Genomic DNA, 27,530 nt, shown 5'->3' with positions numbered 1-27,530 from the left:
TTTTTTCCCATTCCCCTGCTCTCCCTTCAACCCCTCTAACCTCGCTATTTAAAAAGACTTTGATTTGAAATCTTTTCCTATGTAAGTGCCTTCAAGACTAACTAGGTTCTCTTCCAGCAAGTTTAATATTTCTGTTTTAATATTTAGGTTTTTAATCCATTTTAATTTTTGTTTAGTGCCTGGTGAGATATATAGGTCTAGTTTTAATCTTTGGCAAGTTGAAACCCAATTTTTACAGCACCATTTATTAAAGAGGCTATCTTTCCTCCAGTGAGGGTTATTGGCTCCTTTGTCAAAAATGAGGTTCCTGAATGTGTCTGGAGTTGTTTCTTCATCTTCTCATCTCTTCCACTGATCCTTTGGTCTGTTTCTTTGCTAGTACCGTGCTGTTTTTATCACAGTGGCTTTGTGGTATAATTTCAAGTTAGGGATTGTGATATCCCCTACCTTGTATTTGTTGCCTAGAATTGCTTTCGCTAATCTAGTTCTCTTCTTTATCCCAATGAATTTTTAGATTATTTTCTCAAGGTCTATGAAGTATGCTATTACAATTTCAACTGGGATTGCACTGAATCTATATAGCAATTTTAGAAATATGGTCATCTTCACTATATTGGTTCTTCCTATCTAGGTGCAAGTGATGCTTTCCTTTTTCTGATATCCTCTTTGATCTCTTTTTACAGAGTGCTCTAGTTTTCAGAGTAGAGTTGATTTCTTTTGTTCAATTGATTCATATGTATTTCATTTTTTGGGATGCTATTATGAAAGGAGTTGTTTCTCCAGTTGCTCTTTCAGTGAGTCTTTTGTTCGTATACAGGAAGGCTATTGAGTTTTGTATATTGATCTTGTACCTGGCTACTCTACTGAATTTGTTTATTAAGTCTGGAAGACTTTTGTGGAATTCTTGTGTCTTCTATATATAGAATCATGTCATTTGCAAATAAGGACAGTTTAATTTCCTTTCCTATCTTTATTCTTTTTATTTCTTTCTCTTGTCTAATTCCTATGGCTATGTTTTTTAACAGGAGTGATGATAGTGGATATCCTTGTCTTATCCCTGAATTTAGTGTGAAGAGTTTCAGTTTTTGACCATTTAGTATGACGTTGGCTGTTGATTTTTCACAGATAACTTTTATCAGTTTGAAATAAAGACCATGTATTCCAATTTCCTGTGGGAATTTATCATGAATTGGTGTTGAATTTTGTTGAAGACTTTTTCTGCATCTATTGACATGATCATATATTTTTTGTCCTTGGCTCTGTTAATATAGTGTATTACATTTATTGATTATCGTATGTTGAACCATCGCTGCATCTCTGGGCTGAAACCCACGTGGTCGAGTTGTATAATCTTCTTGGTGATCTTCTGCATTCTGTTTGTCAGTATCTTATTGATGATTTTTGCATCTGTGTTCATTATTGAAATTGGCCTGTGGTTCTCTTCTTCGGTTGGGTCTTGTTGTGCTTTGGGATGCAAGGTGATGCTTGCTTCCAGGAATGAATTTGGGAGTATTGTTTGCAATTGAGTTTCACTGAAGAGTTTAAACAGTAGAGGCAATAGTTCCTCTCTAAATGTCTTAGAGAATTCAGCAGTGAAGCCATCACAATCCGGACTCTTTTTTGTTGGTAAGTTTTTAATTACGTTTTCAATTTTGTGGATTATGGGTTTTTTGGAATATTTAGGTTTTCTTCATTCAAATTTGGTAACTTCATTTTTTTTATTATTAAAGTTGTAGTCAAGATTGTCAGGAAGTTCTTTTGAAATTCACAGCATAATATTGATGCAAATATGGGACAAATGGGAGGAAGATTTGCCTGTACTTTACTCAATGAACTATTGTTCAAAGTAAGGTTGAATAATTGAGTTAAGACTATTCTGTGATGTGCTTCTAATGGACCAGCCTGTACCAAATCTTGCATAGGACCTGGAGAGAGAAATTTTTCCTGCATCTCAATGAGTCCATTTCTGCCTTATAAAGTGAGTTACAATTGTTATCTTCAAGTACCCAGATTCTCACTCATTTTTTTTCTTGAGAAGAATACCTTCCAATATTTATTTTTGGCTTAGTGTGGGTCTCTGAAATCCTCACAAATGGTAAACCACCAAAAGATTGAAGAGAAGGAAGAAGATTCTTGAAATCTTACATGTGTAAAGTGCAATGCACAGCACCTGTCTATTGTGAAAGCTAACCAAAAAGTCATGAGTCTTCTAAGTTTTACTTGAACATGAAGACATTTGACAATTAAAAAGAAGCATGAAAATGTATAAACCTTCTATGCACATATTGGATGTTTTAAGTGGAAGTAAATTAGAGCTCATTATTTTTCAAAGTATATATTTTTTTTAATTGAGTTTATTGGTACATTTTAGGTACACAGTACAGTTACATTCATTATTGGGATCTCGTACCTTTACATGACAAGTCTTGGTTCTCATTTTTTCCCCTTGTCCCTGCCGTCCTTTCACCCTCTCTCCTCCTCATTTACAAACATTTTATTTCCATTTTTTATATTTTCTCATATTTTTTCTTTTCCCTTATTACCTTTCCCCTACCCTTCCCACTTTCCCTACACCTTTAGCCCTTTTTTCCTATTTCATATTGTCAATTATCTCATTAGGTTCAAAGTATATTCTTAATATTTTTTTTTATTTGGGAGAGTGCAAAAAGTTTGACATAGGTGGTCTGAAGTTGGCCTAGATTCCATCCCCAGCTCCATGACTGCATTATGTACATTTTGAGTGCTATTTACCCACACCAGTGTTAGCTTTTGTATCAGCAGAGTGGGCAAAATAATAGCTTGATGTTCATCACCATTGTCATTTGAAGAATAAATGACATTGTGTAAACCATGTGCTTTTCCCAGTGGTTGGCACATAGTTATCTTTTAATAAATGGCACTTATTAGAACAACTCACTCCCAAGGCAAGTGATGTTATCTTCTTACTTTAAGATGAAACTTTGAAACCCTGTAATGTCAAATTGCAAGACCAGATTGCAAGGACAGAAACAAGTCCCAGCCAGAGTCAGAACTAAGATGCAGGGCTTCAAATTCTGTTCCCTATACCAGTTTGCCTGTGGCAATTCATTAAAGAAGCCAGTTCATTCATTGGAGAAGGTTAAAAATATGTGTCTCGATGCCCTCTCTTCTTATATTTCCATGACTTGTCAGTAGGATTGCAATGACTTTGTCCAATGGAAAGAGGACTATTCTTAAAATCAAGAGACCTAACTTCTGGTCAGTCTTCTGTTACTTGTTGTGTGGTATTGGTTGAGTCATTTATATTCTTTGAACTAAAGATTTTTTATTCAGCAATTGAGAATTCTTATTTTTAGACCGAAAACTAAAGGACAAGAAAGGGATGGGGAGGCAGGACAATAGGAACCAAAGCTCTGGTTTTGGTTTCTTGGAGCAACCACCTGTGCTGTTACTTTTGTGACAAAGCAAATGCAATTAAAATTGTATTCATTTATGATTTATAGCCTGGATCCTTTAAAAAAAGTTTAGATACAAAATAGAGATGAAAGAGTAGGTGAAAGATAGCAGATTCAAAGATGAAATAAAATAGAGGTCATCTGAATAAAGTACAAAGTGTAGGTGTATTTAATATGTGATTTGGTTAGATTATAGCCCTTGCACTCTAAATTTGGCTGATGTCTCTTGAAAGAAGAAACTTAGTGTTTGGAAAACTATAGTTTCATCAACAGACTATTCCTAGCTCCATCTACCACTTATTAGTACTGATAATGAGATATTTAAACAAAGTAACTTCTGGTTAGTACAAGGAGGCCATCTGTAACCTTGGTTTCATAGAAGAAATAATTGTCTATTTGCCATTTCATTGTTGAATTTATGTAAAGGAAGAGAGCAAATACTAAATTATAACTCAACAAAGGTCTTGTAACTAGTCAGGGAATGTAGGCCAAATATTTTACCTTGTAGCGACCTTCGTTAATTGTAAGTCACAACATGGATATGTTAACAAAAGGTGGTTTAATATGTCTATTAGATTGTATTATCAACTATTAGATATCCTAAGCAATTTTTAAATTAACATACTTTTTAATTTTAAAAATAGATATTCATTGTTACACATGCCGAAAATACCTAAAAGTATGAAGAAAGTTAAACTCAGCAGTAATCTCAACATAGCTTTTAGCCATAGTTATATGCTGTGACTGTTTGTCTATCTGTATTTCTATCTATATCTATATATAATATAGTGTGATTAATTCATGAATGAGGGAATAGACAGTATATACAGAATGAAGAATTTAATTTCTTGCTGTTTTCCTTTTACTCTGGTTTCCACAATCTGGAAACGAAGTCACAAAGTCTTTAGGGAATCTATGTAATAGTCTTCAACTTTAGGAACATTGAGTCAGAGAAATAAGGAAAAAGAACTTGTGTAATTACTAGGTGTTTCCCTTCCTACATTCTGATTTAAGTTTGATAAATGACAGGAGAGAAGTACTTCTATTTTTTTTCCCACTGTTCAAGTAGCTTTTCAAAGAAATAGATACTGATGTATAAATATATAGTTGACGGGATGAGTTAAGCATTCTGATTTAAGTTTAATAAATGACAGGAGAGAAGTACTTCTGTTTTTTCCCACTGTTCAAGTAGCTTTTCAAAGAAATAGATATTGATGTATAAATATATAGTTGCAGGGATGAGTTAAGCATAAAACTAATATTCAAACCCGAGTAGTCTATGTTTAGAACCAAGGCCTGCAATCATTGTATGATTATTCTTTCTTCTACTACGTAGTTGGTAGATATCTCATAAAATAGAAAATATGTCTAACCAATAATAAAATATAATACTCATTTAACTGATACTTGTGAAGCTGAAGTGCTCGTGAGAACAATTTGTTTTTCAAATTTTTGTTTCTTTAGTTTTTAATTTTTTATTAGTACAAGTTTGCAGTACATAATGATTACATTCCTTGTTTTTAATGGCTTGGAATTTTGCCAAAAGTCCTAGGCCACATGACATGGAAGAGATGATTGTAGCCAGAAAAAGATATGGAGGCCAGGTTTCACCATGCCAAGTAGCCTTTCTGTGAGATGATCTTCCCATGTTCACATAGTAAATGAAGAATGGTGTCAACCCCCAGTTGTCTGTGTTAGTAGAAGGGCATAGTGAATTCCATAGAAAATAGCCAGTTCGCCTCTCAACCAGTGGTAGCACTTTGTTTAGCTGTCAAACCTCTTTGAACTATAAACATTTTTTTTCCTTTTATTGAGTATGTTCACCTGATAGAAAAAAACTGAAATGGCTAAAAAGCAAGTTATGGGAGAGCCATACAGTATGTAGGACACTATATATATTGTTGAATTAATTTGGAGCAAATGATCCAGCAAGTAGGAATAAGATGATTAATTCCTGGATGAGGGAATATGTAGCATATACAGAATGAGGAATTTCATTTCTTACTGTTTGCCTTTTACACTGGTTTCCAAGGCTTAGAAATGAATTTTTAAAGTCCTAAAGGAATCTGATAGTCTTCAACTCTAGGAACCTCATGTCAGAAAAATATGGAAAAAAAGTTGCATAACTACTAGATATTTCCTTTCCTACATTCTGCTTTAAGTTTGATAAATGACAGAAGAGAAATACTTATGCTTTTATTTTTCATTGCTCTAGTAGCTTTTCAATGAAATAAATAACTAAAAAGGAATTTGTTTGCTTGGTTTGACCACTAGTATAATGAACAGCACAGATTCATCTCACCTTTTCCAGTGACCATATATGTTTTAATAGAATAAATATTATAATACCAATTATGGTGCATTCACAGGAATAACTCATCAAAAACTGTCAATGGGAATGTTTTCGTGCTTCTGGACTCATGATGGAGTCAATAAGCTTTTGACCTAATTTTAGAAGACGAGGAATAACAATTGGGCAAAATGCTGGCAGCATAGTGGCCCGTCTCTTTTGCTGTTTATTTTTTGTAATCATTGTTCCTGTTAGAGGGACCACTAAAGTAGCAGAGATAGCCACTTTTATTAAAGCCATCTGAATCATTGGTAAAAGAGCTATGATGAGGCAGATTGAATGATCTCACATGTTATTGGAATTCCTTTGAGACTAAATTCTTCTCTCACGTACTGTTGGTTAGTACTGTCATGTTCTCCAGCTTATATCTTTCAGATTTTAGCAAGGAATCACCCTATTTTTCTTCCTCGTATCTCCTAGAAGTTGGTGGGATATTCTCAAATAGTAAAATCAATTAATTTGTGCTTCTTGTCAAAGATGATATACTGGGACTTTAAGTATGGTAGATTATGCTGTATAATTTGTTAAATTCTACCTAGGTGATGCCAAAAGCTTTTTAAAGATCAAATTAATAAGGATGTGCTGAAATTTATCATAAATCTGAAAATTGATAACTGCCCAGTGTATTTATGGAGAAATCAGTATAATTGTGCTAACCATTCCGTTTTGGACAGCCATGCTAAATCAGGTCATACAAATTATGGTGTTTACTTTGTGATACGCTTATAAAAATATCAGTATAAGTAATTACAGAAACATTGTTTAATAGCACCAGTGATGTTACTGAATTTTTCCCCATCAAGGAGTTGGGGATTTCTGTCTGGGATGTAATTGCTCAAATCCCAAACTACTGAGATAATAACACTAATGTACTTGATACACAACAATTGTTTGTGTTAGGGTCAGATTTCTATGAGCAGTTATTGCTTAAGTAAAATATTTGTACCTTCAATAAGCAATTTGAAAGACATGTGCAGCAATGAGTAAATATCATGTGAGTATCTGAGGAGTGTGGTATTCAGTTTAAAAAGAATGGAAAAGGATCTTTAGCTGGGGTAGTCTTGTCTTCCCAATGAGATTTCAAAGAACATGAACTCTATTTTATACTTTATGCTTGCTTAGTCACTGATCTACATGCATAAAAGTCAAAGTAAAGCATCTATCCATAGTAACAGTTGCCCCATAGACAGTGGACTTCCAGTCTCGTAATAGTAACAGGATCTTCATTCAGACACACCTGAGTTTTAAACCTGGCCAAAGATTCCGGTTTTTCTGTGAGCTTATTGACTGCAAAATCTTTGGCATCGGTTACTCCACGGCTCCCTGTTGTTTGAGCACTCTCTTGCTAGTTGTAACAGCAGGCTTTATTAAAGAGTATCAAGCAGCTCACAGAATCTCTGCAATGGCTAGATAATCAGATTTTGGCATTACAAATATAAATCCATTTTTATTTTGTTTTGTTTTGTTTTGTTTTTGGTACCAGGGATTGAACTCCAGTCCTTGAGCTTGCAAGGCAGGCCACCGAACGGCTGAGCTAAATCCCCGGCCACAGACTTCACTATAAACAGCCCCAGTTCTTTGAAATGTGATCAAAGCTATGCTTTAACAGTGGAGTGTAAGGGTAATTTGAGAAAAGATTACGTTAAGAATGTGTGGATACTCTTTATTTTCAAAGTTCTGAAAGAAGATGATCTGCTCCTTACCAGCTACATAGCAGGATGGGAAAAATTATGTAATGATTATAGTTCTGGGATCCAAAGGTAGGCTACTCAGGTTTAAATCCCAGTTCTATACTTGACTCATCATGTCAACTTGGGCAATTTGCCAAACCTCTCTGCCTCAGATTCCTCATTTGTAAAATAGAGGTAATCATGGGACCAATCTTGTAGCATTCCTATAAAAATTTAGTGAATTCGTAAATGTCAGACCCTTATAACAGAGCCTGAAAATGCCTGTTCTTCTTTTGTTTTTATTATTATCTATTTATTTAAGTATTTGTTTTTTTGAGGGGGTACCGGGGTTCAAACTCAGGCAGGCATGATGCCACTGAGCTAAATCCCCAGCCCTATTGTTTGTATTATTATCATTATTTTCATTTGGCTCCATATTTTCCAGGGTCTCATTCTCCAGCTGCTTTTTATATTTACAGTCTACCTCTTGTCCTTTGAACCAAATTTGGAGCAGAACAATTCATATAATTTAGTTTTCACGTTTTGTAACAGTATTCCTTATAAGCTGAATTTGGGGAAATGGAATCTGTTGGCTGTAACCCGTTATTTGGGTTGGTTTTCTGTGTTTTTCATGAACATTATAGGCTTAGACATATTACAGTGATTTATTTAATAACATCAGTAAAATAATCTGTCTTAAAGATATTTCAGAGAAGAGAAAGTAACTTATTTAAAAGTGACAAAGAACACTGTCTTTTCAGAGACAAACTTTCCCGTAAGAGAATTTAACAAGTTGAATGAGAATTTTAAGAATGTGTAAATGTACATAAAACCCGCATTTTGATAGTTTAATCTTATTTTAGTGATTGCTTAGTCTTCAGAGATCTTTATCAAGTATTATCTCATTTCTTTTTCATCAAGAAAGGGTAAGTCATCTCACCATGCACATCATATAGCTGATTGCAAAATTTCATCCAATTTCCTATATTAAAAACGCAGATCTAATGTCATCTTCCACCTGTGCTAATCAAAGCAGAGAAAATAATCCAGAATCAAATGCACAATATGCAGATATTACTTTACCTTGTAATGTGAATGTTATTAACTGGGCATAACTTTCTTGCCTTTATTTAGTTATTAATGGCCCCACACCCGTATGACTATTTTTGATAGCCTAATAATGTCGTTTGAAAGATCCACCTTCATGGATTGGCTTCCAAGTGTATTCAAATTCCTTGTGAAATTTTTAAAAAATTAATTTTATTGGTACAATTAATGTATGCAATATAATGACATTCATTATTGGAAAACTGTACCTTTACATAATCAATCTTAGTTCTTATTTTTGCCCATTCTCCTGCCCTCCCTTCAACTACTCCCTCCCTCCCTATCTACAGACATCGTTTCCATTGGTTTTTATTTTCTCATATGAATTCCATTCCCTTCCTTACTTTCCCTTACCTCTTCCATTTCCCCTTCCTTTTTGTCTCTTTTCTTACTATTTCACGTTATCTATTATACCTCTTAGTCCTTATTTACACTTTCAGTTTCTCACACTAGACAAAATATGCCATATTTACACATGTGTCCTATTTATATTACTTAAGAGTATGACCTCAGTGTGCATTCATTTAGCTATAAATGTTTCTAACTTATGTTTTGTGTTTGAATAGTATTCCATTTTATAAGAAAACCACATTTTCCTTATCCAGTCATCCTTTGATGGGTAATTGGGCTGCTTCCAAGTTTTAGCTATTACAAATTGTGCTGCTATGAACATGGGTGCACGTATATCACTGTGGTATGATTCTTTTAATTCTTTAGGGAAGATATCCAACAGGGGAATAGCTGGGTCAAATGGGATTTCCAATCCTAGTTATTTGAGGTATCTCCATACTGCTTGCCACAGTGGTTGCACCAGTCTACACTCCCACAAGCAGTGGAGCAATGTTCCTCTTTCCCCACATCTCTGGAAGCATTTGTTATTGGTTGATTTCATGATAGCAGCTATTCTTTCTGGGACTAGGTGGAATTTCAGCATTGTTTTAATTTGCATTTCTCGAATGACCAGTGATGTTGAACATTTTTTCATATGTTTATTTACTATTTCTACTTCTTTGTCTGAGAAATGTCTGTTCATTTCAGACGCCCATGTTTGAATTAGGTCTTTATATTTGGGAGTCTGATTTTTTTAAGTTCTTAATATACTCAAGATACTATTCCTTCGTCTAAGGAACAGCTGCTGAAAATTTGTTCCCATATTGTGGGTAGTCTCTGTACACTGTCGGTCAATTATCTTGCTGTGAAGAGCTTTTTAATAAGAAGAAATCCCACTTGTTGATTGTGCTAGCTCAGGGGCAACTAAGGATTTGCTCATAAAATGTTTTCATACACCAATATCTTCAAGAGTTCTACCTAACCTCTCTTCCAACCAGTTTAGTGTTCTAATATTTAGATCTTTATTCCATTTTGATTTTAGTTTAGTGTAAGTTGAAACCCAGGTTTTCCAGCACCATTATTAAAGAGGCTATCTTTCCTCCAGTTTGGGTGTTTGGCTACTTTGTCGAAGAGGTGGTGGATGAGTGTGTCTGGAGTTGTTTCTGCATCATCTAATCTGTTCCACTGGTTTTCAGGTCTGTTTCTTTGCCAGTACCATGCTGTTTTATCACAGTGGCTTTGTAGTATAGTTTCAAGTTAGGGACTGTGATACCCCCTAACTTGTATTTGTTGCCTAGAATTACTTTTGCTCTTCTAGGTCTCTTCTTGTTCTAAATGAATTTTTAGATGTTTTCTCAAGGTCTGTGAAGTATGCCCCTGGGGTTTAAATTCAGGTTGCATTGACTCTATATAGCAGTTTTGGTAGCATGGCCATTTTCACTTTGTTGATTCTTCCTACCCAGAAGCAAGGGATGCCTTTTTATTTTCTGATCTCCTCATCAATCTCTTTTCAGAGGGATGTAGTTTTCAGAGTAGAAGTCTTTGATATTTTTTTGGTTAGGTTGATTCCTAGATATTTAAATTTTTTGGATGCTATTTTGAAAGGCATTTTTTTTGGTTAGGTTGATTACTGCATATATATATTTGTGACAGTGGAGTATTGAGATTCCTCACTACTGTTGTGTTAGTGCTTAGTTGACTTTTCATGTCTGTTAGTATCTGTTTTATATAGTTGGGAGCACCAATGTTTGGTGCAGATGTGTTTGTGATTGTCATCTCTTTGGCTTGGACTGTTCCCTTTACAAGGATGTAGTGTCCTTCTTTGTCTTCCCTAATCAGTGTTGGTTGGAAATCCACATGCTCTGCAAAGAGGATAGCTAATCCTGATTTTTTTTGGTTCGTGTTGCATGGAGTATTGGTTTCCACCCTTTAACTTTAAGTCTATGAGTTTCCTTTTGACTTATGTGTGTTTCTTGTATGCAGCATATTTTTGCATCTTGCCTCTTGACCCATTCTGCCAATCTATTTCTTTTGATTGGTGAATTGAGACCATTAACATTGATGGCTATAACTGATGTGTATTGACTTATCCTTATCATAACTTTTTCTTTTCTTTGGATCCTCCCCCTTTGCATTTAATTTCTTGTCATGCCTGGTAAATTCATTCTGCTGGGCTTCCTGGGGTTGTGATCCTCAATGTAGTTTCATAAAATCTTGTTTAAAAATTTTTTTGGAGTGCTGGCTTGGTATTCATGAAGTTCCCAAGGTGCTCTTTTTCATGAAAGTATCTTATTTCTCCCATCAGTTTTGAAAGATAGTTTTGCAGGGCACATCAATTTGGGTCGGATGCTGTTTTCCTTTAGGCCTTGAAATACATCACTCCAAGCTCTTTTTGCTTTGAGGGTTTGTGTTAAGAAGTCTGCTGGGTTGGGCCTGGGATTTAGCTCAGTGGTGTTGCTGCCTGCCTTGCAAGCACAAGGTCCTCAGTTCAATCCCCAGTACAAAAAAAAAAGAAGTCTGCTGTGATTCGGATGGGCTTTCCTTTGTATGTGATTTGTTTCTTTTCTCTTACTGCTTGTATAATTTTGTTCTTCTGTTGGGTTTCTGGAATCTTATTTGTTATATGCCTATGTGCAATGTTTTTTATCATGGCTGGTTGGAGTCCTATACGCCTCACTTATCTGTATGTCAAATTGTTTACCCCTACTTGAGAAGTTTTTTGCCATTACTTCTGTGAACATTTTTTTATGTCATTTGCACTCTCTCCTGTTTCTTCATTGACTCTGATCAGTCTTATACTATTCTTCTTTTCATCATCTAGCTGTTATTAAATTGATTTCTCTTGGTCCCTTACTATTTTTAAGAAATTTTTCTTTTCCTGTTCAGTAATTGCAATCCTATCTTCTATATCTGAAATTCTATATTCACATTGGCTCATTCTGTTGCATAAACTTTAAATAGAGTTTTTAATCTGTTTAAATCTGTTTTATGGATTCCATTTGTTCCCTATATTGGGGTTCCTTCATGTTCTTCAGCTTCTGTACTTTTTTTTATCTGTCTCTGCTCTAGATTTATTAGTCATGTCTTCCACTATGGGTACAATCTCTGCTGTTATCTGAGACATTATTTCTGCCATCATTTTTTTCCAGATCCTCTTTTGTTGCCAGTTCTGGGAGTCCAGGTGGTTAAGTATTAGATTGTTCCATCTTGTTTCCCTTTGAGATTTCCTTGGGTGATCTGGAAGTCTAATTAGTGGACTTGTTTCTGTGTCTTCTCATTTCAACATATGCAGTCTGCTGTGCCTTTATTGAGACAACTTTTTTCTCATCCAGTGGTCTTTAATTCTGAGCAGTCCACCAAGAGGGCTTTTTTCTAGTGCTCACTGATACACCAATTCTTGGGTTCAAACAACAGATGCTATGGGTTGGGCCTCTAAACTGAAGCTTGTGAGACTGTGTAGCTCTTTCCTGGGTGGGCCTTGGCTGTGCAGGTTTGTCTAAGGCTCTGTGGTTGGGGAAGATCCCTGATTGGGATCTGCCTGTAGCTGCGCTGGTCTGAATCACACTGCTGTTCCCTGGGATCTTTGCACTCTCACTGATGCTATGGGACGGGCCTCTTAACTGAAGGTTTTGTGCCCCTGCAGCGCTTTCCTGAGCAGGTCTTGGCTTTGCAGGTTTTCCCATGCCTCTGAGGTCAGGGCAAAGCCCTGGCTAGGATCTGCCTGCAACTGCGCTAGTCTAAATCACACCACTGCTTCCTGGGATCTGTGCTCACTCACTGATGCTGTCTGTGAAATGTTGAAATAAGTTATACATGTGAAATGCAAATCATTTGAGTGTTTTTCAATGAGAATATTTACTAACAGAAATGGCCACTCTCCTCTCATTGACTTGTAGAAGGTAGGAGAATATGTCTTTTTAGACATTAGTTTTGGAAAATTCACAGTCATCTCTCACAAGTTAAAGATGTTGGGATTGTTAAAATATTTAAAATGCTTCTTACTCTATCCTTGAATATTGCTGAGCAGAAGTCTACTTTGTGTTTACACAAGAAAGTTATATTGTTCAGACTTGGCTAAAGAACATACAAGTTCTGCCTTAAAGTTTTTGTTTTGTTTTGTTTTATTATATTTTGTTTAGTTTTCTACTTTTGTTCCATTAATAAATGTTGGATCACTTACTCTTAGTCTTGAAATATAGATTGTTCAGTCTTGCTGGTAGAAAAGAAGAAAAATTGATGCTATTTTCCTCCATGAAATTAGCAGAATTTTAAACAAAATATTTAGTGTTGGACATTTTGATCCACACCAATTTTAGTATGTGTGCTACTGAAGCAAGCATTTTCATTCACACCAATGGGAAGACAGTGCAGTTGTTCTGGAAGACAGTTTGGCAGTGTAGATCAAGACTTTGAAAGCATTCAAAGTGACCCAAGAAATCAGCTTCTTGCAATTTATATTAAGAAAACAACCAGGGTTGAACACAGAGACTTATATGCAGGGTGTTTGTTGTGGAATTTTTTTTAATAGTAAGAAGTTTAACAATGTAATACAATAGCCCAAACAGGGAATTGGTTAATAAGTTATGGTTCAGTGTGATAACATTCTGGAAAAGGTACACTATTACATCAGTGAAATCATTAGTGCTTGTCAGGGAGTAGGAGAGGGAGAAGTGCATAGGTAGCACATAATGGATTTTCAGGATGGTGAAATTATATAATATTATAATGATGGATGTGTCATTGTTCATTTGTCCAAACACATAAGATATATGACAAGAGTGAATCCTAATGTAAAACATGGTCTTGGTGTGATAATTATATGCCAATATAAATTCAGCAATGAAACAAATGTAGTACTCCAATAGGGGATACTGATAATCAGAAACATTATCCGTGTGTGGTGGCAGAGGGTATATGGAATAATTATACACTATCTCTCAGTTTTTTAAAAGATATAACTGCTCTTAAAAAGTAAAACGTTAGTTTTAAAAGATGGAGAGATAAGTATATATTTATAGAATTGTCAGGCTGGGGATTTAGCTCAGTGGGTCTGCTTCCTGCCTCACCAAGTGCAAGGTCCCAAGTTCAATCTCCAGTATCAAAAAATAAAATAAAGTAAAATAAAAAAAGAATTGTGTCTCCCTATAATTTATGACTGAATCAGTAAGACTTCTGTATTATAGTAAATGATTATAGATTAAATATCTATAGGCTCAAACACTGTTTAAAAGGGAATTAAGGCATTCTAAAGACAAAAGAAAGGGAAAACATGAAGACAGGAGAACACATTTTGACCCCTTATGTCATAGCTACTTCAAACAATAAACAGACTTTAACTCCAAGATGCATTAATATAAAATCTCATGCTGAAACTCTATTGCCTCAATTTCTTTCACCCAACACATCAGGTTTGACTTTCAACCAAAAATTACAAAGTGTGGTAAAAATAAAGAAACATTTTAAAAATTAAATCTGAAAAGACAAATCAAATATCCGTACCACATTCAGATACTTGGAATTATTCATTTAGAAATCTAAAATTGCTATGATAAATATAAGAATTCTAGAGAAGAAATATACAATATACAGGAACATATGAATAGAGAAAGATGGAACCTCTAAGGAAGAATTAAAAAAAGAACTGTGAGAATTTGAATACACTCTAACAAAAATAAGCAGTGCCTTCAGTGGACTTGTCAGTAGATTTGACAGTGGAAATAAAGTATGAGTGCATTAAAGATGTACATATAGAAACTTCCCAAATTTTAAAAAATGGATGAAAAGTAATAGAATATCCCAAAACTGTAGGAAAATAAGAAAAGGTTTACATACTGCAAGGGAAGGAAGAGAGAACAATAAAAATATTTGAAAAAGTAATTGCTGAACTTTCCAACTTCAGTGACAGACACTAAAGCACAGGTTCAGGAAACTCAGAGAACACCAAACAGGATATGTATGAAAAAAAAAAAGTTTGCCTCGACGTATAAAATGCAGAAAATAAAAGTAAAGAGAGCATCTTGAAAGAAACCAGAGAAAATAACATTCCCTATAGAGGAAAGGGATAATAATTATATGAGATTTCATAAAAATGAAATGTGAAGGGAGAGGATGGAGTGAAATACTTTGGTGACTAGAATTCTGTACCTTGGGAAATTTTTCTTTTAAAAATGAGTGAAGAATAAATTTTCTTAGAAAACCAAAAAGTGAAAATATATCACCTGAACCTGCCTTGCAGAATTATTAACAGAAATTATTTAGAAAAATAAATAACATAGGCCAGAAACTTGAACCTATCTAAAAAGAAAGAGCCTTAGAGAAGTAATGAAATGAAGGTAAAATAAGTCTTTTTTTTAAAATTGTTATAATAGGGAATAGCTTATTAAAAATAATAACACTTTATTAGGTAAAGGTTATGGGAAAGTGAAATGAATGACAGCAATTTAATAAAAGATGGGAAGGTGGAAGTGGAATATTCTGTTAGAAGGTTGGGTTTATTTTACATTATTTCCTTTATGGAGTATCCCAAAGGGTCATATCTATAACTCTTTGCTTACCCCAAAATTACAAACATATTCTCCTATGAATTCTTCTGAAAGTTTTAAGGTATTAGGTTTTTGCATTAAAGTCTATGATCCATACTGAGTTCATTTTTGTATGTGGTATAAAATACAGAGTAAGGTACATTTTGTTTTGTGTTTTGCACATGGCTATCCAAATGTGTTAGCAACATTTATTGAAACTGTACTGTATACCTAAAATGTACCAATAAACTCAATTTTAAAAAAAGAAAATATTATCCCTTTTCAATTGAATTACCTTTGAGCTTTTATTTAAAATCAATTGACTATATATATATGTGTGTCCAATTTTGGGTACTATGTTGACCTATTTCTGTAATGCTTTACCAATAATACAGTGTCTTGAAAAATGTAGCTGTATGTTAATTCACTACATTTAAAAAAATGTGTTTTGACTATTGTACTTCCTTTGTTTTACACATAGATTTTTTACTAGATTACTAAGTTTCACAAAATATCTTGCTAATATTTGGACTTGTATTGGATAAAGTCTATAATTTACTTTGGGAAAAATTGATAATTTAATAATAATGTATCTTCCAATCCACAAATAAGGTACAGTTCTACAATGTTTTAGCCCTTTATTGAATTCTTTTATCTGTGTTTTGTAGTTTTCTGAGGTCAGATCTTGTGTGTATTGTATTAGATTTATAATTCTGGATTGTTGTGTTTTGATCGACCTATTATAAATATTACACTATTAAAATTCAATTCTCATTGTTATAGAATTTATGATTGTGATTAGATTTTGTATATTGGGTTTGAATCCAGCAATCTTGCTAAATTCTCTTATCATCCATAATAACTTAATGTTTTAATTAATTCTTTGTAGAATTAATTTTCTATGTAGAAGTTTACTGTAAAAGGAATATCTGTAAAAAGTTCTTTTTTATATATAGTATATAGTCTGCCTCTTTTTCTACTTTTGTTTCTCTGTGTCTCTGTCTGTCTGTCTCTCTCTGTCCCTCCATCCCTCTCTACCTCTCCCTCACCGTTTTTCCCTCTTCTCCCTGAGTTCACCAGCTAAAATCTTCAGGAGTGTAAGTGTAGGAATTCTAGTGTAATTCCCAGTCTCAGGGAGAAATAATTCTGTCTTTTGCTATTATGTGTCATGTCACCTATGAGTTTTTAATAGAGGGAGGAAATTCTCTTCCCATTTTGTTCAGAGTTTCTGCCGTGCATGGGCATAATTTTTTTCAAGTGTATTTTCTGCATCTTTTGCAAAGATTACATCTTTTTTCTTTTCTCGTATTTTTCTTTTCTCTCCCTTTCCCCCTCCTCCTTTCACAGTTTCCCTTTCCTTTTGAACAGTTTCTTCCTGTTGCATATTATCTGTTATACACTTTTGTCCCTATTTACCCTTTCAGTTTCTCAGAGAGAGACAATGCAATATTTACACATATGTGTCCAATTTATTTTACTTAAGAATCTATACAGTCTAGAAAAGCATCCATTTAGCTATAAATGTCTTGTTTTTTATGGCTGAGTAATACTCCATTGTATAAGAAACACATTTTTTACCCATTCATTGGTTGATGGGGATTTGAGTTGTTTCCAGTATTCAGCTATTACAAATTGTGCAGCTATAAACATGGGTGCATGTATGTTTATGTGGTATGATGCTTTTAATTCCCCAGCAAGGGAATAGCTGGGTAAAATAGGACCTCTAATCCTAATTTGTTGAGGAATCTCCACACTGATTTCTACAATGCTTGCACCAGTCTATACTCCCACAGTGGAAAATGATTCCTTTTCTCCGGTGGCCTCACCAGCATTTGTTGTTGTTGATTTCTTGATAATTGCCATTCTTTCTAGAGAGAGATATTATCTCAGCATTGTTTTAATTTGCATCTCTCAAATGACCAGTGGTGCTGGATATTTTTTTCATGTATATATTTGCTACTTCTATCTCTTCATTTGTGAAGTACCCATTCATTTCAGATGTCTATTTTTGGATTGGGTTTTTAAATTGGGCAAGTGATCTGATTTATTTCAATTTTTTTTATGTTCTAGATATTAATCCTTTCTCTGAGTGACAACTGACTAAAATATTTTCCCACTCTGTGAGTTGTCTCTTTACTCTTTACTCTATGGTGATTTCTTTTACAGTGCAAAAACTTTTTGATTGAATGAAATCCCAATTGTTGATTCTTTGCACTATTTCCCGTGCAGTCTTGGTTTTGTTCATGAAGTCTTTGCCTATCCCTGAATCCTCAAGAGTTCTACCTATTCTCTCTTCCAGCAGATTCAGTGTTTCTATTTTAATATTTAGACATTTGCTCCATTTTTTATTTTAATTTATTGCATGGTGAGAGACATGGATCTAGTTTTAATTTTTGGCATGTAGAAAGCCAGTTTTTCCAGCACCACTTATTAAAGAGGCTTTCCTCCAGTAAATGTGTTTGTCCCCTTTGTCACAGATAAAGTGGCTGAGTGTGTTTAGAGATGTTTCTGCCTCTTCTGGTCTGTTCCATTGATCCTCAGGTCTGTTTGTTTGTTTTGCCAGTACCACATTGCTTTTATCACAGTAGCTCTGTAGTATAATTTTGGACCAGGAATTGTCATGCCCTATGTCTTGCCTTTTTTGCCCAGAATTTTCAACACTATTTTAGGTTTCTTCTGGTTCCAAATGAATTTTAAAAATGATTTCTCTACTTCTGTGAGGTATGCTATAGTATTTTGATTGGGATTGCATTAAATCTTTATAATAGCTTTGGGGGTATGGACATTTTCACTAAATTGGTTCTTCCTACTCAAGACCACGGGCTTGTCTTTCCATCTTCTGATATCCTCTTTGATTCCCCTTTTCAGAGTACTGTAATTTTCAATGTATAAGTCCTTTATTTCTTTTGTTAGATTGATTCCTAAGTCTTTCATTTTTTTCCATGATATTGTGAAATGTGTTGTTTCCCTAATTCCTTTCTCATTGAGTTTGTTATTTCTATACAGGAATGCTATTGAATTTTTGAGTGTTGATTTTGTATCCAACTACACTACTGAATTTGATTATTAAATCTAGAAGTTTTTTGGTAGAGTATTTGGAGTCTTTGTAGAGAATTGTATTACCTGTAAATAATAATTATTTAACTTCTTCCTTTCCTGTCTTTATTCCTTTTATTTCTTTTTCTCCTCTAATTGTTCTGGCTAATATTTTCTGTGGACTGTTTATATTTTATCACCATTTTAAAAGTGGTTGCCTCCTCATATTGCAGTTATGCGCACTGTTTCTTTCCTCTTTTACTTCTATGATTTGGGTTTTTGGTATTTGTGTAATTTTCCAATTTTCTTCATTAAGCATGAATCTCCTTTCTAATTAGCAACAGACATAGACTAACACTTTATGTTGTACAGGACATTCTAGTTTTAAAAGGGTTCCACTTAGTCCTCCAACATTTGATTGGGAAATATAATGCATATTTCATAAATGTTGCAAACTGAAATTGACAGGCTAAGTGAGTTGCTCAGTGTTACACAACTATAGGTTATAAGGACTCAAATGCAGATTTTCTGTCTACCAGTTTATTTTTCTGAAGAAGTTGGAAGCAAAGACCTAAAAAATAAATTTGAATTTATCTTGTGGGTAGTGGGAAAGAGCCATAGAAGGTCTTTAAAGCCGTAAGTGACATAACATATTTATCTTGCTTGGCGTAGTTTTAATTAGATTACTAGTAAGTTTAAACATCTTTTCACATACATTTATTGTTCTTATTTCTTCTGTGAATTGCCTGTTCTTATTCTTAGATAATTTTACTATTGGATTTGTTGGTCTTTTGCTCATTGATTTGAATGATTAAAAATGTTTCAATACCTATATCTTAGTTTTTGTTGAAAATATCTTCTCTCAATTTCATGCTTATTTGTCTTTTCTTTTTTCTTTTTCTTTAAATGATCAGAGAAATTTATGCAGGAATGAGAAAAATTAATGTACTTGATACTAGGAGAATATGGTTTATTTTAACCCTGTACAATGAGAGTAGGAGTTAGAAGAACATAGGGTTAGAAGATAAACCAAAACCACTTGACTTGGAAATTCAGTTTATCAATCAGTTATCATTTTTTACATTTATTAGGTATACTGTGCTAGGTTACTATGGATATACAGAAAAGAAAAAAAAATCTTACCTACTTTTGAAGATCCTGACTGAGAAGGCATGTAAAATGAGGCAAATATCATGGTATATGCTCAACCGTAGTATGGAACAAGATGTGCTGTTGGCTCTTGAAATTTGTTCCAAGAAAGGGAAATGTGTGGTGTGAGTTAATTTGGAGAGGTTCATGAGAGAAGAAGTCTGTAAGTTGAATGGTAGAAAGGACTGTGTGTAAAAATTGTTATCTTTATTTTTTATCTGTAACTGTTAGAATAGTTGTTGACCAACAGGAAGCACTCAAGTATTTGTTCAATGATTGAATGATGTCAGCATGTGCAGACAAAGCCATTTGTAGAGTTGTAACAAAAATTCCATAGTCCAATGCTTCTATACCACTGCTAAGCAGCTCTGAGAATGTTGTGATACATCCACATTTTAGGCATTAGTTTGTATTTCAAAAGAAAAAGAACACAACCATTAAAGAAAAGATACATCCTATGCTCCCTTATTTTACTATTGTAACAGTGCACTAAAGATTTTGCCATTAACTGTCAAACAAACCTGGATTTGATTTGCTCTTCAGCTCATTGTGGTTATGTAATTCTTGATTTTCTTCCTCTATGAAATAAAACAAGAGTGGTACCTATCTTATGGTTTTTTTGTAAGGATTGAGCAATGAAGGTATGTAAAACACCAAGCCAGTAGTAAGGATTCTATAAATACTCTTTGTCCCTTTTCTCCTGGTGGACATATACTAAAGTGGTGGAATCTTGGATTTTTGTGACTTGATCCATGATTTCTAAAAGACATATTTTCCATTTGCTTCCTCACAGATTCAGAGACGTACTGTATGTTTCAAGAGAAGAAATACAGAGTGGGTGAGAAATGGCATCCTTACCTGGAACCTTATGGGTTGGTTTACTGTGTGAATTGCATCTGCTCAGAGGTATAGTCTCTCACAGCATACGATATCCCAAGTTTGTTCCTTAGCATGCAGAGACGCTTGCAATGTTTAGATAGCCAGAGAACATGGGTGAAAAAGTCCTAATAGAAATTAAGAACCTGGTTGTAAGGAAAAAGAAACATCCCCTGTCTTTTTTTCCTCTATTGCTTTTTGGCTCAATTTTCATGGTATCTCTTAGTACTTGCTATGTATTGATACCCAATGAGTTTTAGGCCAGTCATACAAGACACGGTGGGAGAAGGCAAAAGAGCTCAATATGTGGAAGAAACTCAATGTAATGCTTATGTTGCAAGACACAGTAGTTTGTTGGAAACCAATTCCAAGCCCACCCTTTAGACAGATTAGGTCATATTATAAACAGGTTCATTGGGAGAGTATATTTTATGTTGTGTCAGCCAATAACTTTAATTAAGAGTAGGATTCAGAAACCTTGGGCCATGCCTTGTGAAGATTAGCATTCTCTTGGCGTTGGCTTGGCTTTTGTCCAGTAGCTCAGAGTAGTTTAAATGCCATCTTTGAAATAAAGCAGGTCGTTACATCTTCTTTCCATAACTTTGACTCAAGACCACAGTTGTGGTCTTTCTTTTGGAATAAGCTTCTAGCATCATATTAGGTTTGTGTTTCTAAACTTTTGTACTATTGACCTTTGGGGGCAGATTTTTTTTTTCAGATAGGGGTTGTCCTATGCATTATAAGGTATTTAGCCACATCTCTGTCTTCTATCCACTAGGTGACAGTGGCACCAACCACAGTTGAGGCAGCCAAAAATGTTCCCAGATGTGGTTAAGTTTCTTTGGGATTATAATCACCACTGCAAAATGCAACACCAAGAACCACTACTGCATTAAGCCATTTGGGAAGGGAAGCCTTTCACTTAACCTTGACAATTGAGAATGCTGAACATGTAAAAAGGGTTTCTTAGACCAACTCTTAACTGAGTCCTGTGTACAGATTGCAATTCCTTCTTCATGCCCAGTCAGAGCAGTAACACTCACTTACAAACTTGATCCTTTTGTCATTGTAGTAGAATTTTGGGCTTTCAGAATTTTGAGCATGTGGAAATGTAACCTTTAGGTAATGTCAGGAGGTATAAAGAGTCTACAGATGTCTAAAATTAAGACACACCAAGCTTCTAACCTTGATTTTGTCACCTATGAGCCATGTTCTGTTGAACAGATTATCTAATCTCTCTTGGATTCCTTCAGCTTCCTTTCTTTAAAATGAAAAATGATATTACCTATCTGGTAAGGTTGTGGTAAGTATTCAGTTTACCAATCCATTTAAATTATTTAAAACAGTGTTTGGTCATGCTAAATTTTTGAGATATGTTAGCTACTGTTATCATCATCATCATCATCATCATCATCATCATCGGTATCATTGTGGTTTTCATTATTATTACTAGTCTCTAGTAATAAGGTATGTTTTCTGATATGCTTCAGCAATCTCTCCTCAAAATGATACCATTTGGTTCTGAGGAGTGTGATACGTGAGGGTCCTTTATGCAGCATTCCAAAAATTTATTCTAGAAAGCACACAATAAAAGAAAAAAAAGGTTGTGATAAGGTGACTCTGATTTGTATAAAAGAAGACTGTCCCTTTAAGTGGTGCTGTCATGTATTTAGTAGAGCATCTAGGGACTGATTAACTTCCTGGTATGGCATGATTTTGTCAGATTCTTGACCCAACACATTGGAGACAGACAGCTAATGCTTGGGGGTGATGCTTTGATGTGTTCCAGGCAGTGAAAATGTTAATATGATCCTACTGACAACAGCTCATGCACTGAGGCATCTTCCCTTTATCCATCCTCTTCACCACCCTCTCCTCCCACAATGGTCTGACAAGTACAAGTAGCCTTTGCCAAAAATGAATTATGAATGGGATAATGTATTTTAAATGTCTTTTGTTGTTCTAACAGTGGCCAAGAGCTGTTGGAGCTAGGAATCTTATCATTTTAAATCAGGCAGGGACTCAGTTGCCCCATCTGGACAAACTAGCTAATCAGCTCAATTCCCAACTCTAGCTTGTTTTCAGAAAATTTTTGGCTGAAAAGGGTAATGAGCAGAGGAGTCACTCAGTCTTCTGTACCATAGTAGAGTTATATATAGACTGCAGGATCTATGTGCTAGGGAAATACCTTTGACCAGTTTGGGGTAGAAGTTCAGAAGACCCATGTCTCATTACCCCTTTCCTTGCATGGTACTGGGCAGGTGATTTTGAAATCAGAGTAGGCTTGGAAATGGCATGCCACTGGAACTGGGGAAGGGTAGAAATGCCACAGAGCCAGTCCAGAGAAAGCTTCCCACAGTTAATAGGAGGCTTTAAACCTGAGTAATAGTCATACCAGCCTTAAAAAATGTGCCAGTAAGCTATCAACAAACTGAGCAGAGGTGCTAGTGATAAGAAAAGGAAAAAAAATGCTGATTGCATTTAACTTCTTGGGAATACGTTATTCACTGTCTGGGTGAGTCCTTGCATGACTGTTTCCCTAAATGGTATGATCCCTGTGACCTTTGAAAGACATTTTTTTGTGTGTGTGGTGCCTTCTCTCTTTCAGAATGGGAATGTGCTTTGCAGCCGAGTCAGATGTCCAAATCTTCAGTGCCTCTCCCCTGTTCATGTGCCTCATCTGTGCTGCCCTCGCTGCCCAGGTAAATCACTTTGACTGTTTCTTTCCCAGCTGTGTTTCTTGTGTTTTCCCTTTCACCCAACCCAACCCATCTCCCTCAGTTCTGCAGAGTGGAACCTTCTGGACAGAAGTAACAACAGGACACTTTTAGGCAACTCAAAGTGGCCCCTAACAACTGTTTATAGCCCAAGTGGGACACATTCTAGACTCTAATAACTTACTGGGTACCCGATAATGAAATTTCATTGGACTTCTAATCATTTGAAGGGGCATGTTAATGAAAGGAAAGGAATAGTCCAGATATTTTCTGCCATAGCAGCCTCTTCCAGCAATGGGCAATGGGCACCAGTGGAATTGTAGCATTGTAGCACGTGTCCTGTACAATTAGGGCTAGAATTGCTTCCAAGCATAGCTTCAGAATGATGAGGGGTTGTTCATAAATCAAAGGAGCTGAACAAGTGAGGTTTATGACAGCCTGCTGAATAGTCCCCTCCTCCAGACTGCACAGTTACTATGCACACATTGTTAAAGAGCAACTCTAGGGAGAGCCAGGCAGAGAGTTTTTCACAAGGCTGTTAGATCTATTTTCACAATTTGTTTTAAGGTATTTTTTTGAAGCAAGGACTAACTCAATGACACTTTGTTCAAGTCTGACCACAGTCTTTCTCCCACAGCAAAGGCATAAAACATGGATTGGTTCAGAAAATACCTGTGGGCTCAAAGGCAGTCCCAGGAAAAGCTATCCTGATAGCCTCGGGATTCTTAAATTAGGGTGCCTAGCTGGACTTTAAGGAGTCAAAGAACCCTAGGAATTGATTTCAGTTTTTGGTGTACTAGTATAGATATAAATTCTTTCAATGGATCTGTAGCTTTATTGCTTTTCCCTAATCGGTATTCCTGTTGGCATTCTTTTAATAAAGTATATATTCCTACATCAGTAAATGCACACTAACGAACAGAGGCTATTCTTTCCCAGGTAGCACATGATGACACCATATCACAAATTTATCATTCTCAGTACTGATTATGATATAGAATATGTTTTTTAAGATGTGAAAAATTGCCTTGGTATATGGCCAAGCTAAAATTGTTTTGGAATAAAGTCCTACATGAGGTTTACCATTTTTTGTATGTGTTTAATTGCTTTTACTTAAACTGAGTTCCAAGGATTTCCCAGGCTGGGCTCAAACTTGTGGTAATCTTCCTGCCTCAGCCTCCCAACTGCTGGGATTACAGTTGTACATCACCGCATCCAACTACAGAGCTTTTTTTTTTTTTTTTAATCTGCCAGGTAGCCTCTCAAATAGATTTATACAAGTATTCTTTTGCAGAAGTCTTCAAAAGTTGTCTAATCTTGTAGGAATTTATCTAAAGCACTATGTAGAGATTGTTTTTCCCTGAGAAGAAGGTTGAAGCATGACTCCGATGTATAGCATAGGGCAAAAGTGAATAGAATGTAATAGGGCTTTCACTTAGAAAACAACTGGTAGGAATCAGGTTTTGAGAAAAGGAGAAATAAGCTAGCAGCTGTCTTAAGAGAAAAAGAAATTCTTAAAGTAATTGAGGTCATAAGACCTGGAAGAGAGAAAATTGAAAGAAATAAAATCATTTTTAATGGAGTATAGAAATAAGCTTTTCTTTTTTTCTTTGTTCTCTTACAGGTCTCTGTGAGTTTTCTCTTTTAACCTGTCTCTCTCTTAACCAGTTTTCTTCTGGTTAATTATGTAAGCCCTTTCTGTAGATAGTGGTACTAAAGTTCTCATCCTTATATCCAAAAATATCTTATTTTGCCTTCAGTTTTGAAAGCTAATATAGCTGAGAATAGAATTACAAGTGCAAGTTCATTTTTCATCAGCACTTAGAAAATATTACTAAGTGGTTTGTTATTTTTCTTTGTGTATAAGAAGTCAGCTCTTAGGTAATGCTTCTTTTGCAGGTCCTTTGGTTTTCCCCTTCTAGCTTTTAATTTTTTTGTTTTTTCTTTGATGCGTACAAAGAGATGTATAAATGTGTGATTTATGTTTCTTTAGCTTCCCTATGATTTTTAGTCAAAGCACTTCAATTTCTCTTCAGTTCTAGTCATTTTCATGAAAAATGAAAATTTCCTCTTCTTTCTTCTTATTTTCAAGGTTGTCTTTGATGTAGGTTTCATTTCATGTATCCTCTATGTCTCTTAATATCTCTTTCATTTTTAACATCTTGATATATTCTGTATTGTCCAATTTGCAAAATCTTTTCATGTACACTATTTAAGCCATCTGTTGGATTTTGTTTGTTTCTCTTATCTTACTTAACTGTACATTCCTCCACATTCTCAAATAATTTTTAAAAAATATCTACATGTTGCTATTTTGTAATTCCTTTTTATTATTTCTGGGGATTTTAGTCTTGTATTTGTTTACAGTACGGTATTTGAAATTCATTTAATTTGTACTTCAGATTTTTCAAATATTATATTTTTAGAGGTAAATTCTGACCTTTTGGGGCAGCCTGACAGATTTTCTTAGTACTAATATATTATATGATTTCTAGTTTTTCTTGAAACATTCATTACCTGTAGAGATTTTATCTTTTGTAAGCCCTTTCTTCCTTACATAACAGTTGCTTTAGGCCTTACAGCTTACCTAACTCTAAAGCACATCATGTATTTGTGTCTCAGCTTCAGCACCTCATACCTAGATGGTCGGTTTCTACCTCTTTTCTTGTGCAGCGTTGCATCTCTGAATGGGACCTCAACTACAACCACCTACCTTGGACTTTTTAGGGAACAGCTTTGGTGAGCAGAACTGTCAGCTCCTTCTTATATCTGATCCTGGTTCCAGATGTATTACCTTTCTCTTGCTATGACAAAATACCCAAGAAAATCAAATTAAATAAGGAAAAGTTTACCTTGGCTCAGTGTTTCAGAGGTTTCTTTGAGGGCATCTCCCCAAGGACTTAACTTCCTTCCACTAGGCCTCACCTCCTAAAATTTCTATCACCTCTCAGTAGAATCACAGACTGGCAGCCAAACCTTCAATACATGAACATCTGGGAGACACTCCAGATCCAAACCATCATACAGCAGCTTCACACAAGAAACCAATTACAGTCTGTAGTTCCTCCTTAGCTGTCTAGCACCTAATGTTTGTATCTAGTTTCAGCCAACAATGGAACATATGGGTTTGGCCCATATATTTCTGTACTTTCTTTCCTATATTTCATTCCGCATACAGTTTCATCTTGCTTTTATGATTGTTTTATTTTCAAGTTTCACATACTTGTTTTTCTCATTTCACATGTTAATTGCTTTTCTTTATTTTGAAAAGAATGGGAGATTTTTCATGTGCCCTCTTTGCCATATGGAACCGGAATGTGACCGACTGTTCTTTCTATTGAAGATAAAACAGTAGCAAATAGGTTTAAACCATAACACAGAAGAATGTAGTTTTATGCAAAGAAAAGCCTTGAGAAACAATGGCTGTTAAACCCTACAATAAATGACTAAGGAGTATTATAGTTTCTTTACTGAATTTCCAGAAATAAAGTTTACCTACGCATTTAAGATAGAGTTGGCACAGTCTCACTTTGAGACAGGGCAATAATTGTGGTGACTCTTCTGTATTCCTTCCATCCCAGTGATTAAGCATGAAGAAACTCATGCCTTCAAGGCCACAGGAATGTTTGGTCAGAGGAAGGGGCTTTGGCTTTGTGTCTTAATCGAATAGAATGCACTGTGATAATAATGTGCTCTTTCAAAAATAGAATATTTAATGCCAAGGTGATGAACAAACCGTATATCAAAAGGAGAAAATAAATAAACAGTATATTTAATGATTTTACATACTCTTTACAGTGGTATAACATAGGGGAACATTCACCTAAGTAGTGATAAACTTGCTGAGAGGGTTCTCCCTGACATACTTAGAGGTCTTCTTAGAGGTCTTGTGTGTTTTCCATGGATCTTACTTTCTAAACTACTTGTCTTTGAATTTTACAGTGATTGCACATGTAATTGATGTTGTCTCCTGCTAAACCGCGGAAATCAGAGTATGCCAATTACTTTTCTAGAATTACCAGAAAGAAGTGTATACTAATTCTCATGAACAGCAAGTGAATTTTTTTCAGCAGCATTGTCCAAGTCTTCATGGCAAAGGCCAAGTCTTGGTCACAGATCACAAGGATCTACTGGACCCAAAGAAGCTGGTGCTCCGTGGAATCTTGAACATTTTTAATAGCAGTGAAAACTGCACAGTAGTTGTGACAGTCACTAAATCCCTTAGTCACTAAGTCAGACTTTATGTGATCCCTTTAAATTAGAAATTTGTAGAAATAATCTATCTTCCCTTTTAGGAGAATGAAGTGGTAAAGGGAGGACAAGAGAATATATATATATAT

General features: G+C 35.1%; 1 protein-coding gene across 6 annotated transcripts in view; it reads left to right on the top strand.

Annotated features, from left to right (window-relative positions):
- Chrdl1 (chordin like 1) overlaps positions 1 to 27,530 on the top strand; it is a 140,824-nt gene that overhangs the window by 7,778 nt on the left and 105,516 nt on the right. For all 6 annotated transcript variants that reach the window (XM_019204374.2, XM_010603076.3, XM_010603075.3 and 3 more), the window contains 2 exons: positions 20,391 to 20,503; positions 23,082 to 23,175. In XM_019204374.2, coding sequence (XP_019059919.1) covers positions 20,391 to 20,503; positions 23,082 to 23,175 — 207 coding nt within the window. The remainder of the gene's footprint in view (positions 1 to 20,390; positions 20,504 to 23,081; positions 23,176 to 27,530) is intronic.

Source organism: Fukomys damarensis, unplaced genomic scaffold, assembly GCF_012274545.1.
Source record: "Fukomys damarensis isolate Sample0158 unplaced genomic scaffold, DMR_v1.0_HiC HiC_scaffold_39, whole genome shotgun sequence".
In the NCBI taxonomy this organism is placed as follows: domain Eukaryota; kingdom Metazoa; phylum Chordata; class Mammalia; order Rodentia; family Bathyergidae; genus Fukomys; species Fukomys damarensis.
This window is presented reverse-complemented; position numbering and strand designations above follow the sequence as displayed.